Source organism: Tachypleus tridentatus, chromosome 1 (genome assembly GCF_004210375.1).
Source record: "Tachypleus tridentatus isolate NWPU-2018 chromosome 1, ASM421037v1, whole genome shotgun sequence".
NCBI classification, from domain to species: domain Eukaryota; kingdom Metazoa; phylum Arthropoda; class Merostomata; order Xiphosura; family Limulidae; genus Tachypleus; species Tachypleus tridentatus.
The window spans coordinates 41,748,595-41,763,871 of record NC_134825.1 but is presented as its reverse complement, the minus strand read 5'-3'; the positions used below and the strand labels follow the sequence as shown (position 1 = coordinate 41,763,871).

The 15,277-nt window shown below is 33.3% G+C and overlaps 1 protein-coding gene across 7 annotated transcripts in view; it reads left to right on the top strand.

Moving 5' to 3' along the window:
- The window catches only part of LOC143246917 (growth arrest-specific protein 2-like), a 37,976-nt gene extending 31,440 nt beyond the window's left edge, over positions 1-6,536 (top strand). For all 7 annotated transcript variants that reach the window (XM_076494215.1, XM_076494207.1, XM_076494203.1 and 4 more), the window contains 3 exons: positions 377-792; positions 2,016-2,114; positions 4,304-6,536. In XM_076494215.1, coding sequence (XP_076350330.1) covers positions 377-792; positions 2,016-2,114; positions 4,304-4,582 — 794 coding nt within the window. In that variant the 3' untranslated portion in view covers positions 4,583-6,536. The remainder of the gene's footprint in view (positions 1-376; positions 793-2,015; positions 2,115-4,303) is intronic.
- The last annotated feature ends 8,741 nt before the right edge of the window (positions 6,537-15,277 follow it).

Here is a 15,277-nt window from a genome sequence, read left to right as displayed (position 1 = left end):
CTGAAAAACTGAATAGGATTCACTTTTCACGAGAAAATGTAACTAAAACCATGTAAAGTTCGGATATTTACAAAAGCCAGTGTTAAAATTAGGATTTGATATCATATTTGAACAAATCTCTTCGAGTGCGTTATAAAAAACACTTACTTTTACATATTTTCCCGTTATTTAATAAAATATATAACAAATTAACAACATTTTCAAGGGGCCTCTTTTTTGTTCGCTCCCTGTACCTTGTTCATGACATTTAGTGATTAACTTCTTCAATATTCAAAAATTCCTTTAAGTTTTTAAACAATTATTACAGTATTATTTAAGGCCGTATTTAAGTATAATATTTAGGATTTTTTTGCATGGTATTGACTCTCTACTTCAGTTCTGCACACTCAGCCTCGTACTGTGGTGTTGTGTCTTTTGGAGCTTGGAAGAATTGCCACAAAGTATGGTATCGAACCGCCTGGACTTGTTAAGCTGGAGAAGGAAATAGATGAACAAGAATCCACAGTACCTTCGGATCCAGAGTCCATTTCCCCACCTCCATCTTTAATCCCAGTCTATTCAACAAGAATGGATTACATGTCAATCACTCCCTCTCCAATTCCCTTCCAATCAACAGAAGAATCATCCTCCACTCCTTCCTCGACTCCCATATGCACTGAAACAGACTCAGTAAATTCTGTGGATAGTGTGGTAAGACAAAACTCATCTACAGCACTTTCATCACTCAGTTCTGGGCGATCCAGCGAAACACGAAGAACATCACGACCGAAGTCTTCAGAGCTGGACAAAAAAGTAATATTTTAAAAAAAATACCATAAATTATTCTCGCAAAGACAGTTATACTAAAATAATCTGATATGACATAATAACAGTTCAGAACAAACAAGTGCACTAACCTTCTCTAGCTGTTTTTGTAAACGTAATGTTATAGGGAAATTTCAAGAGAAATTGTAAATTTAATTTAAAAGCTAATACTTCCTCTCCAATGGATACCTCACAAATGACGTGTTATTGCAAAAGTGAGATAATTTCTAAACATATTATATAGAAACACTTTTATTTTATAAGAAAGCTTCTTCTGTTTTGTCCCCTAGTGGCACAACGGTATATCTACGGATTTACAATGCTGAAACCGGGTTTCGATATGTGTGGTGGGTAGAGCCTATGCAGCCCATTGTGTAGGTTGGTGCTTAACTACAAAAAACACCATATTCTGCTTCAGGCCACGTATGGCCTGGTTGTTACGACGATCGACTCGCAATCTGCTGCTCCCAGGTTCTAATCCCTTTCACCAAAAATGCCTGTCCTTTCGGTCTGGGGGGTGCTATAATTTTAAGTGCAGTCTCACTATTCGTTGGTAAAAGGATAGCCCAAATGTTTGTAGTGGGTGGTGTTAACTAGCTGTTTTCTCTTTCGTCTGTCATTGCTAACTGAGGGACTGCTAGTGCAAGTAGCTTTGCGTGAAATTCAAAACAAACAAGGAATCTTTTGTATCAAACCATCGTAAATTACCCACACAAATGCGTACTTTTTAATATTTAGAATGTTATTTGTAAGGTCAGTCGGAAGTCGCGCAATATTTCAACGGTGATAGATTTTTTTAGTCGATTTTGTGTGGAAACTAAAATTGTGCTTGTGTCCCTCACGTTAAGAAACAAAATCAGAATTTTTGCCTGTTGCTACATTCGATTTTAAACAAAAACGTATGATCATTGAAGATCATGCGAATGTGTTGTTCACTCTCTTCAGTAGGGTTAGAGGTCTTATATTCCCCTTCAAAAATAATCCTTGCAGATTTAACGCCCATCTTTAAAAAACTGCACATTTTATTATGATCACATTTAAATGCAATTGTTGTAGCTGTAATGTTGACATGCAAGTTGTAAATTAGTTGAGCAACTGCTGACTTCCTTATTCTTACATGACTAAGTTATCTTTTAGAAGAAGAATATGCGATTTTTAAAAATAAAACATTGCACAGCTAACAACTTTGTTTTTTGTTTATTTTTTTATAGGTCATGCAAATTGCTGAAGATGTTTTGGAAGATAACACACTAGTAAAACGAATTTCAGAAGGCCGATACAACGTTGCCGGGAAAACTGTTTTTGTGAGAGTGAGTTTTCATTTTATATTTTTGAATCTGTTTATAAGTATATTTTAACAATATGTCGGAGTTTTTAGGGGCTGCTGATCTGTTGGTCTTTTCACAAATACTTGATTCGTTTATTGTACGCCTTTTTCAATGTCACAGTTCACACCTTTCTCGTATCTGTCACAGGTGTTAAGAACATCGTAACCATGTATAGCTCATTTTTATTTTTCTTGTTGGTCACACAGAAATCTGATAGTTTCATATATATTTCGAGCAAAAAAAGAACTAGCTACTTGAAAAATTAATGTTTTGGGCCATGTTTAAGAAATATGTATTTGTAAGCTGTTTGTTTCTGAATTTCGCGCAAAGCTACACGAGGGCTATCTTCGCTAGTCGTCCCTAATTTAGCAGTGTAAGACTAGAAGGAAGGCAGCTAGTCATCACCACCCACCGCCAATTCTTGGGCTACTCTTTTACCAAGGAATAGTGCGATTGACTGTCACATTATAACACCCCCACGGCTAATAGGGCGAGCATGTTTAGTGTGACGGGGATTCGAACCCGCAACCCTCGGATTGCAAGTCGAACGCCTTAATCCACCTGGCCATGCCAGGGCCTGTAAGCTGTTAATAAGCAAATAAAATAAGATTGAAATCCAATATGTGTTCTAAAAAATAACATTCACAAACTTGGATGATAATGTCATGTTGTAACTGCATTTTCAATGGGTTATGAAAACGCATCTCTGCAATGCTAGCAGAATTAAAAGCACAATAAATATGTTTACAAACACCAATATACACTGACTGGCCAAGTTATTAGGTTCCCTTCCACACTGTTGGAGCGGACTACCCTTTCAATAACAGCTTGAACTTGATGTATTGTGAATTCTACAAATTTAACAAAGGTCCCTCACTGGGAGAGTGATAAGTCTACGGATTTACAACGCTAAAATCAGAGTTTCGATTCCTCTCGGTGAACACAGCAGCTAGACCAATGTGGTTTTGATATAAAAAAAAAGAACAATCTTTTGTTGGATTTTCGCTAAAGGCTTCATTATGTGTAGTGAATGTAACGTTCACTTTCATTCCAAAACGATCAATAAGATTAGGTTTCAGTGAATGTTCTGGTGTCAAGTCTCTCTTGAAACAATTCTGAATAATAATAAAGTTGTGGTTCTTGTTTTTTTTAGTGTAATAGGAATCCAGCATTGTCCAGTGGATATGATTCTAGATATTATTCAGTCTTGGCCTGGTCTGGTATGGTTTGAAAGTTAAGGCACTCAACCCTAATTCACAGATCTCGGGTTCAAATCCTGGCAATAAATAAGTTCGCTCTTTCTCTTAGGAGCGTTACAATGTGATGACCTATCCCATCACTTCTAAATTAGGAATGGCTCGTGTAGATTTAAACAAAATTCAACAAAACAAACAAACCATTATCCACCTTTCTAAAGAAATTAGTGGCCCAAACCCCTGCCAAAAGAATGGTTCCCAAACGAATACACTACTTCCAACAGCTCTTACTGTCATAAAACATATAAGACCTAGTCATAGTATTTGCCATCAGTACTAAAAGAACTGAAGTAAGATTTATTGGAATACATTACGCGCTTGCAGTCGCTCATTACCTTTGGTTTTCTCTCTAAACATTACTGAAACTTTTATGTTAGCTTCTGAAATAAACGGTTTTAGACGTGACTGTCGACAGTGTTTGCTATTTCTTGTACATAGTTTTATGAGAGACACCTAAAGTTTGTTGCACCTCATATATCCTCCCAAATGTATCTGTTCTTGGTTCTTCACCATCAATTGACGACTACAGTTTTTCTAGTGACAGATATATTTATTTTGCTCTGCACTATTGATAGGCTTTCGTAGCAAGTGTCTTTCAAAGCTTGTCAGATAAAGGTTTTTTTTAAAGAGGTCCTAATTATCATGCTCCTTTGAAAGTCAGAAGGTTCCTTACTCTTATTACTTCTATTGCAGATTAATTAAAGTTTGACTATATCTTAGTATCAGTATATTAACTGGTATATTACACGATCCGTCTATTTTTTATGTGCAAATAAATGGAATGTTCTAAATGTGTGCCTATTAATGGATGGATCCTGAAATACATCGTCAAAATATGATAATTTTTGCATAGTAAACAACACTACCTTCGTTAAACTACTTATTTTCATAAACTAAAACCTTCTTTCTTTTCAGCTCTTGAAAGGCCGTCACGTGATGGTACGAGTGGGTGGAGGCTGGGATACACTGGAACACTTTCTGTCTCGTCATAACGTGACTGATCCTTGCCAAGTCAAACTCATTGACAGCAAGCAAGCGTGGTCAGACTTTTATTCTCAGACACCAATGCCTGTGTCCAATGAAGCTAGAACCGAATCTTTTCTTAATGTTAAGGCTAACTATAGAAGCTCTAGGAGTTCTCTTCCAGACATTTCCATACGTTCCAATTACAGAAAGATGTCACTGGGTACTTAAATAGTAATCAGCTGGATTCCTCAATTGGTAAAATCCATATAAAAACAAGGTGTTCAAATTATAAACTGTCTAGTTGGTCGATTACTAAAACTTAGGATATAAATAGATATGATTAGATAGTATAATTTTATGGCCAAGCGCGTAAGGCGTGCGACTCGTAATCCGAAGGTCGCGGGTTCGCGCCCGAATCGCGCTAAACATGCTCGCCCTCCCAGCCGTGGGGGCGTATAATGTGACGGTCAATCCCACTATTCGTTGGTAAAAGAGTAGCCCAAGAGTTGGCGGTGGGTGGTGATGACTAGCTGCATTCCCTCTAGTCTTACACTGCTAAATTAGGGACAGCTAGCACAGATAGCCCTCGAGTAGCTTTGTTCAAAATTCCAAAAAACAAACAAGTATAATTTTATCTACATTTATATAAAAATCTATAAAGCATAATTTCAAACCATATAAAAACAGGCCCAAATAAAGTTTTCGCTTACTTATTGATGATTAGCAATTTGAGAAGAGAAAGTGAAGAATACGGATGAAATATTTAAATAAACTAAACATGCTAATCTGTACGTAAGCTCTCTTTTGCAAATTTTTGTGTGCTTATAGAAGAAAGTCTTGCAATCCTTAAATAGTTGTTTACGAGATTTAGGAATCTGAGACATTCTCAGTGTGAAAGTGAGAGCTTAACGTAATCTTAGAATAATAGTTTTATTAACTTGGCTAAAAAACAATATATATGACTGAATGCATATACCTCCGTTCAGAAATAATGTTTAAGAGAGTACTACTCGAGACTACTTTTTACTTTTATTCTTATAATCTTAAGTTAGACTGTAATGTTGAAAAGCGTTTCTTTCAAAATAATTCCTATATTACTGTCCTGAAAACAGAACTAAATGTATTGTAGTTTTCTTCCACCAACGAACGAAAATAATGTATAGTACGCTAATCAATAAACAGTATTCGCAACTAGAAATTGAAGACTTAAAAATGATAGCAACTACGCCAATGACTGTAAAATACAAACTTGCACTTTTTCATATGAGCTTGTTCTAAAAATAATCCACATTTAATTTCATTGCTTATTTTCAATAAGAAATAAAATATATATGAAAGTAGACTAATTAATAATACGTTTACTAACGTTTGAAATACGTGAAATGTTTTTAGAATCTTGATTAATTTGAAAAAAAAATCAAATATATTTTTATTTCTGTCTACAAATGTTCAGTTTCAACATACACTGTCGAGAATGTGGTGCATTCTACCAATCTACTTCTGGTGTTTGTTTGTTTCATTTTCATGAAAAGTTTATTTAGAATAATAATTTTATAAAAAAACCATTTCCGACTCACACAAAAGTTTTTTTTTTTTTAAATGCAGTTACTGCACTTAACTATTTATTTGATAATATTTACATAACTGTTAAAATTGCCAATTAAAAATATATTATGCAGTATATATACACACACATTAAATTAAAAAAATATCCAGAAAGTAAATGTGTTTTATAAGGCCCAAGCCAACTTTTCTACTTGGCCATTGAAACAGAAGAATTTCTAGATGAGTATCGTATCCAAATTTCCTATCTAACGATAATTTTATACCTAACCCTGGTAAATGACACATCGTAAAAAGAAACTCAATTATCTGAACTCAGAGTTTCTTTGAATTATTCTACCATTTTTCTTGGATTGAAGGGGACATTTCTGGTTTCCTCACTGAGTCTTGAAACCAAGAAAACGGTTGAAGAAACACACAGAAACTCAGACTGTTTTATGAGCTCTCTGTCTAAATTTATTTTGAAAGAAGAACCTTGTCAGCTTTGTTCTGCTTCTGCATGTCTTTCCATTAAGTAAAAAATAATGAAATCAAAACTGAAGTTATATAACATCCTTGAGTTTAGGTTTTATGATGTTTCTTGATGTACCAATACCTTAAATTAAAAGTTGAATCACAATGTGTTCTGTATTGTGCTACAACATATTCTGCCAATTTAAACATTTCGTAAATAATACTTAAGTCTTTATCAGGATTGTAACGTGTTTACAGAACGTAACATATACAGAAATATGATCTGTGAAGTACAAGCAAACAATATGAGAGATCTTTAATAGGTAATAATATCATATGTACATTGTTGATTTGTTTACAGAGAAACAAACTGTTGAACTGCAACTTGAAACACAAGAATTACATTTACACATTCCACAACGTCATCACGTAGTAATTACTAGTGAGATGACATCACAACTAATCGTCAGTTGTTGTTGTTGTTTTGTTGTTTTTCTTCTCAATTTTTCGTGTAATCATGACGGGTGATAAATTTCAGTGATATTTATCATAAACTTGCTGGCTGAACATTGATGAAGTAACAATGTGATAACTGAAAGATTTCTTGTTGTACTAGTATAAAATTATTTAAACAAATTATTACAAATTTAGAGTTAAAAGTTTGAAAAACTATTGTTGCTACGTATTACAGGTTATAACATTATCTGACAGTTGATAACAAGGTGTAGAATATATCCTATTAGTTCCAAATGGTAAATATGGAGAAATATACAAATAGCTAAAGAATACTTCCCTGTGTATTCCGACCACTCTACAATAACTAAAAGAATGCTTCCCTGTGTATCTGTGTATTATAACCACTCTACAATAGCTAAAAGAATGCTTCCCTGTGTATTCCGACCACAGTACAATAACTAAAAGAATGCTTCCCTGTGTATTCCAACCATTCTAGAATAGTTAAAGGAATGCTTCCCTGTGTATTTCAACCACTCTAGAATAGTTAAAGGAATACTTCCCTGTGTATTCCAACCACTCTAGAATATTTAGGAATACTTCCCTGTGTATTCCGACCACTCTACAATAGCTAAAAGAATGCTTCCCTGTGTATTCCGACCACTCTACAATAGCTAAAAGAATGCTTCCCTGTGTATTCCAACCACACTACGATAGTTAAAGGAATGCTTCCCTGTGTATTCCAACCACACTGCCACTTTTCTTTATCCAGTAACTTGAATTCCCACTCTACATCAATCTTATGTAAACTATCACCTTCACTTTAATTACTACACAGTTATGTTATCAAATATTTATTAAGTTTCTAATATTTTCATACCAGCGACTCGGAATCGCCCACCAACAAGGCAAAGCGCTAACAAAAAAATTAACGATTACAATATGAAAAATAAAGAAGGTTAGTAATAGAATCTTGACATAAAGATGAACTAAACGAACCAAAATCACTGTGTGATTATTTTCAAAATTCATGTATCGCAAATTCTTATAAAGAGCCATTTCATTTCCCGCGGAATAATCTCTTGCATCATAATAATATTTATAAATAACTATTCATTATGCATGTATGACACTACTTGGGTATTCGTTCACTGGCCGTCTGTTAAATTGTAAATTAAGAAAGTGAATTTAAAATTTAAATCTTACAAAGTCGGGTCTCTAAATTATAAAACACATGAATAAAAAACAATGTTTTATTTTAATCTATTTTACTTTCTTATCTCAACATTGGTTTAAAAATTGTATATTTTGCAAAACACAGCTTTCGTGATTAAAAAGTGAGATAAATATTTATGGTCAAATTATGATTCCCAGTGTGTGTTTTTGCATGTTTGACTTCATATTTGTTTTGGCAAAAATTCTTCACAGATATATTCTTGTTTGACCGAAGTTTTTCTGTCAGATAATTATTTACGTTAGACATTTTTTGTACTAAAGGGAAACTTTCTCAAGTTTAACTAAATTTAATAGATAAAGTCTATGTGTGTGTCAGTGATCCTTCATACAGCAGTAAGTCTACGTAGCTACAATCAAGAGTTCGATTCCCCTCGCTGGACACAGCAGATAGCCCCATGTAGTTTTGCTAACAGAAACATACACACATGTGTGTCAGTGTTTATCAAGCGAAGCACGTTTTTACGTACCCTTCACATTAAAGTAAATGATAAATATTCTGAGAAGATCTAGAACGATTTATTGACACCTTTAAGTTAGTTTATCCTTTATCGAGTTAGAATAACGTGACTTTTATAAGCCTATATTTCATGATGGAAGTTAACATTTTATAGTGAATTCAGGCAGAAGAAATACAAAAGATAATTATGGAAGCACATGTAAATTAGTCGCTGTTGCCCTGCGAATATCAGGATGGTTCAAGAATTCCCGTTCAATGGTTGAAAAGCAGCTACCCTACTTGTAAAAGAAAAGTTCGCTGGTTAAGTTCGTACAATGCTTTCAAAAACCGATCGATTTGAAGGGATGGAACAACATGCAATCGGTCTTTCCTAAAATAAATATGCATGTAGCAAAACTGTTAAATGATGGAGAGACAGAGAAAGATACAATATTTCGAAGAGGTGTAAATGGAAAGCCTTGTACATATATGAGATGGAAAAGGGCTTGAATCTCATCGCAAGTCGACTATTGCTAAACATATTCGACTAACAGTGAAGTTAAACATATCTCATGGTGTCATTAAGTATAGAACTGATAAGTATTTGAAACTGACGAAGAATCGGAAGTCCCCATCTTCTGTCTGTTTAGTTGTGTATTCCGAAAGTCGCGAACTTTGTGGAAAGCTTTTACAAAACCCATAAATTATTTTCTGTATCAACAAATAAAGTAAAGTTTTATTAAGCCTAAAAACACTTGTTATAGACTTGGTCGTTTACTATTGGAAAGTAGTATAGCTCGTGCCTTTTAATACCTAAAATCTCTCCTTTTTTAACTTGGAAATAATTTCTATCATCGTTAATAATGATTATACTATCAACGCCTCTCAACTTTTAACTTGATTATAATTTATATGGACTATAGATTATTCTCGCGCATGAAAGAATTTTACACATTTCATAATGATTAGCTTGGTAGCGACTAACCTAGGAAACCTTGGAATAATTATCTAATTCTTTCTTATCTTTGACACTGTAGAAATTATCGTTTGTTATTTTCATGGCAATTTTGTAACAAAAATGATTAAGCCCTAATGATTACGTTATAATTTTGTCAGTGAATTACGGGCAATTAAGATTTTTGATTTTAATTAAGATCATTTTTCATAATGATTAGCTTGGTAGCGACTAACCTAGGAAACCTTGGAATAATTATCTAATTCTTTCTTATCTTTGACACTGTAGAAATTATCGTTTGTTATTTTCATGGCAATTTTGTAACAAAAATGATTAAGCCCTAATGATTAAGTTATAATTTTGTCAGTGAATTACGGGCAATTAAGATTTTATTTCATGTTTGTACAATAAATACTTAAAACTCATAATCAGGCGCGAATTACTTTGCACGTTGTTTATAAAACTTGTCTAACAAAAGTGCGAACCGTTTTATATCTTATTCGCACAGCAGTAGTTAAAACGATAATCATGTAAGATATATTTAATTCAAATTTAAGATAGTTATTTATTAAAGAGAAACATATATGCATACATTAAGGACTTATTCTAATTACGATACTCACAAAAATTAGTGTGTACAGGTTACATTTTATGTATAATGTAATTTGTTTAACAGAAATAAGAAGATATGAAATAATTATTTTATTCTCTCTATGTGTGGTAGCTACTTAACAAAAATACGCTTCAATGTATTGTTTGTGTGTTTCAATAAAATGTGTAAAATTATTCATGTTTTGTTCTACATCTCCTGCTAAGTCATTTTCATGTATTTTGGAACAAAACCAAATCGTGTTTAAGTATACAGAAATGCTGTCATTTTAATTGTACTTGAAATGTAACGTAGTTTTGGTAACATGCCTCTCTAGAAGGTGTCGGTTTTCAAAAATGGGTGGCTCCTTTTATCGCCCCTAACACATGATTTTTAATAGGTGTTTTGATTGATTTCAGTTTTGTTGTTTCGGTAGAAGTGAGAAGAACGATCAACAACTCACCTGGTCACATGGTCTAAGTTGTATTAGTAACAGTTTGAAAGAACATGAAATCAAAATTTATAGAAGTATAGAATAAGTGATAAAATAGTGATAGAAATGATAACAACACGTTAAGTTAGCATAAAAGGCACTAAAAGTGATATAAGGGTAGTAAGAGTGACAGAAATAATAATAATACGTTAAGTTAACATAAAAGGCACTAAAAGTGGCATAAGGGTGGTAAGAGTGACAGAAATAATAATAACACGTTAAGTTAGCATAAAAGGCACTAAAAGTGACACAAGGATAGTAAGAGTGATAAAATTGTGATAGAAATTATAATAAGGTTAATAAGGTGACCTTAAGTCAACATGAAAGGCACTAGAAATGACATACGGGTAGTAAGAGTGATAAAGTGGTGGTAAAAATGATGAAAGAATGACTTAAGAAGTAATAAAAATGACAAAGAGGTGGTAAAATTGACAAAATGGTAACTTATTAGGTATTTGAAGTGACAAAAGGGCAGTAGAAGCTACAAACTAACTGTAAAATGCATGATAAAAACATAATGCATGAATTTTCTTAATGGAATGCCGGATAGTACAGATAACTGATGTCAACTTAATTAATAGGCGACAGAAATGAGAGAATCTGTAGTAGACAAGAATGTACCAACATCATACAACATATGGTTTATAAGGCATAACATATACTAGAAATAACATAAAATTTAGTGAACAATTAATAGCATATGTATTTAATGACAAAAGTGTGAGCTTGAAATATGAAACTTAATAAAAACGATTTCAGTTGGTAAATATAAGTCATGTCACTACAAGAAGTGACATAAAGGTTACTAGAATTAATTTAAGGGTTCTAGCCCCTTTTCAACCTCCCGATATTCCAGCGGTAAATCTTACGGCTTACAATTCGTGTTTAGATACATAGATATGTCATTGTGTAGCTCGGTCCATAGTAACAACAAACAAACGTAAGGATTGTAGGGATAACGTAAGAAGTAGTTGAAATAAATACTTTAATACAAATAACTTAAGAATTAAATTAAAAGCGACAAAAAGTGTATTAAGACCGATGCATGTTGGCCAGGGGGAATAAAACGTGCAACTGGTGATTCGGGGGTCGTGGGGTTGCATCCCCGTAGCACCAAACATGCTCGCCCTTTTAGCCGTGAGGGCTTTATAATGTGAAGGTCAATACCACTATTCGTTAGTAAAAGAGTAGCCCAAGAGTTGGTAGTGGGTGGTGATGACTAGCTGTCTTCCCTCTAGTCTTACACTGCTAAATTATGGACGGCTAGCGCAGATAGCCCTCGAGTAGCTTTACGCGAAATTTAAAACAAACAAACCGATACATGTGGTAGTTAACGTAAAGACGAAGTATAGTGATATAAATTTCTTGATAATAAAAAATAACACTTTTAGTGTAATGTTTTTGTAACAACAATTATTATGGCTGCTTAATTTTTCGCTTCCTATTCTGATTGAAAACTGCCATTAGGCTTAGTGATTTTGGAAACCTCAACGGTAAGTTTAAGAGCTTACAACAGAAAAATGCGAAGTATGTACCATGTAGTTAACACAACACGGACAAACCGTTGTGGAGTCTCATTCTTTAAAAAAACGAATACGCCAATCAAGGCGAATGTAAATATGCTAAAAAATGAAACCCGAACCAGTCTTACAGAAGGTAAGTATACTCTCTGATAAATTAATTTCTCATACTTTTAACAGTTAAATTCTTTGATCAATATTTTAATTTGGGTTGAAGATTAAGTTTAAGTTATTTATTTGAGAATTTTAATAATTTTTCGAAAAACACTTTTTACGTAAAATAAGGTTGACTGTAGTGTTCATAAAATATATATTACGTTCCCGAAATTTAACAACACTTAAAATATTGAACTTTCAGCACATACTCACAACTAGCTCGATAATGGTAGAGGGCGTTATTTCTACCCAATGCTCGTTGTATTTATATTTGTGGTCTGGGACTGTCATAAAAAATTAACTCCTTCATCAAAATATAAGCACGACAATCACCAAAAATCCAAACAAGATTTTTTAAAGTTTTTGTTACAACAGTTACTAATATCTGACCTATTTTCACATGATAATATACTGTGTTATTGTTATAATATTGTAACTATTTTCTGTTGTTTTATTAATATTTTCGTACCAATGTTTGATTTATAGAGCTATATTTTGTATGTTGTACCACCGTATAATCTGTATATACCGTTATTCACATGGGGGTCAAGATATCTTCGTAGTGATAAAATTTGCATATTTGTTACGTTATTATAAAGTACAATAGCTCATCAGAGACTTTAGAATAAAACGATATCTCATGTGCTGGTAGTTGTGTATGTTTTAATTATTATCATTTATATTGTGTGTAGAGGTAAAAGTTGCTTATACGTCTTAAAAATCTAAAGAAAGAACAATATAAATAGCACTGGTTTAACACACATGACTAGGTGACAGCTGTGTTCCTTCATTATTGCAAATGTTTGTATAATTTCAAACACTTCAATCTCTTCTCTAAAGATTGTTTTTCTACGCTTTTATTAAAAGAGCTAGTAATATATCTCGCAATCTTTTCTGTATTACTCGGTAATATACTGCGTTGTTGTATGGTAAGTATTATCTGTTCATTTGCTTTGCTGATATTTTCATTCAATATCAACAAACGTCGTACATAAATATATCTGAACAGGAAAAAACATAAAAACATTAATTTTGTTTACAGATTGATAAAACCCATAATTCTTAGTGGTTGCTTTTACCACAATATTAGTTTATGAAAAGGTTAATATGAAGAAAGAGTTTAACGGTTAATTTAAAGGAGTGAAAATCCGAGCAAGTAAAGCCAGAAAGATATGAAAATTTTGGGATTAATTTGCGAAGAATTTTTAAAGTAATCCTTATGAGAGGTTGAGGATATATAATTAATTTATCTTGGTTCTGGTATAAACATATACTTATTTGTCCTAAGGAATTAAACACGTTTTTTTTTTGTAATTGTTTATGTGAAGTTGGTTAGTGTCTTTTACCAAGTAATTTGTTTAAAAATTCACTTAATTTCATAATTTCGTAAGAATATTATTTTAAAGAAGAAAAACATCTAATGTAGAAATTTCATGACAGCCATCTGCAACTGTTTAAGTGAAGGTTAAAAAATTGATTAGCCTAGTTAACAACGCAGCGAAGGAAAAGTTGTAACGGTAAGGCCTCTTCACTCCAGTTTGGCTTTGCGGGAAGTCTCTGGACTTATAACATTAAAATCCGGATTTCGATACCTGTGGTTGACACAACAGAAATAGTCCATAGTGCATAACTAAAAACAAACAAAAATTGAACAGTGAATTTCAAGAAGTGAAAAGCAGCGCAAGAAAAGCCTAAATTAAAGGAGACATTTTTGATAAATTTGAGAAAAACGTGAAAGGAGAATACGAAAGATAGCAATAAGAAACAAGTACTAAGAAAATTTAGAAAGTGGCATGAACGAGAAATCCATGCCAGGTCAGAAAGGAGATAGCACATGGTATTGGTATATGCTTAAAGAAATCAATTTCATATCACTCCACAAGTAAACCTTGATAAAAAACAACAACAACAGTTTTACCGCTATATATTAAGTTCTTTTGTCATGCCACGGTTAATAATGCATAGAGAATTGTCAGTAGAGCAGAAAGTTCGTGTGAAAGCTTTACGTAATGCTGTAGTATTTCAATGCTTCACAAACACTATTAAGTACACCCTAGATCATGAGACCGAAACAGGTAAATTTTAAAATGGAAAAGAAAGAGATAGAACACCTAAGCTATATGATACTAATGTTGAGTACCGTTGTTTATGCAGCTTTCGGGCAGGAGGAAGGCTGACAGTGATCTCAAGCATGAGATAGACAAACAAACCAAATGATAGATTCACAGTATCTAGAAGATTTAACAATAATGGAATATTTGGTCGCGTAGCAGTTAAAAATATTTACTTCGATTTACAAATATTGTCAAGAGACTGAACTTTGTTCAAAACTATAAACTGGACATTTTATGATTGGATAAGGGTGTCATGGATGGATGGGTCCAAGTTTGAAATGTTTGGTTCAAAGCGTAGGTTATACGTCCAGCAGAAGAAAGGTGGAAAATACCTTAATGCATAGCACCTACCATGAAACATGGAGGAGACAGTGTAATGTTTTGGAGATGTTCTTTCGCTGACGCAACAAGATATCTTTGCCAAACAAGTGGAATGATGAACCAACACAAGTACACCATGAGATGCTGATCCGTCGTGGTGTACTCAGTAGTTAAGGTATTATTATTAAATGATTCTACTACCAAGAAGATAATGACCCCCAAACATCCATCCAATCTATGCAGAAAGTTCTAAGCTAAAACAAGCTGCTGGAGTAATTCAAGTTATGTAATTACCCCCGCAGTTCCCCGATCTCAACCCATTTGAGCAGATCTGAGATTTGATGGATCAAAAACTTGACAAATCAAAAGTTACTACCAAAGAACTTTTATAGGAGTGTATTAGAGTTATTTGGAGTAAAATCCCAAAGGACACTTTAATTAAATATGTTGCAACAATGCCTGAAAGATTGTCTGCAGTGCAAAAGAGGAACAAAAAATATTAACTGTTTGCTGAACCCAAGCGTTTACCCTAAGCTTCTGTTGTACTAAATATAAAGATTGATAATTTGTGTTTTGTCTCTGATTTACTTTCTATTGTTCTTTAAAAGTAGTTTAAAATCTAATTTTTGACTTT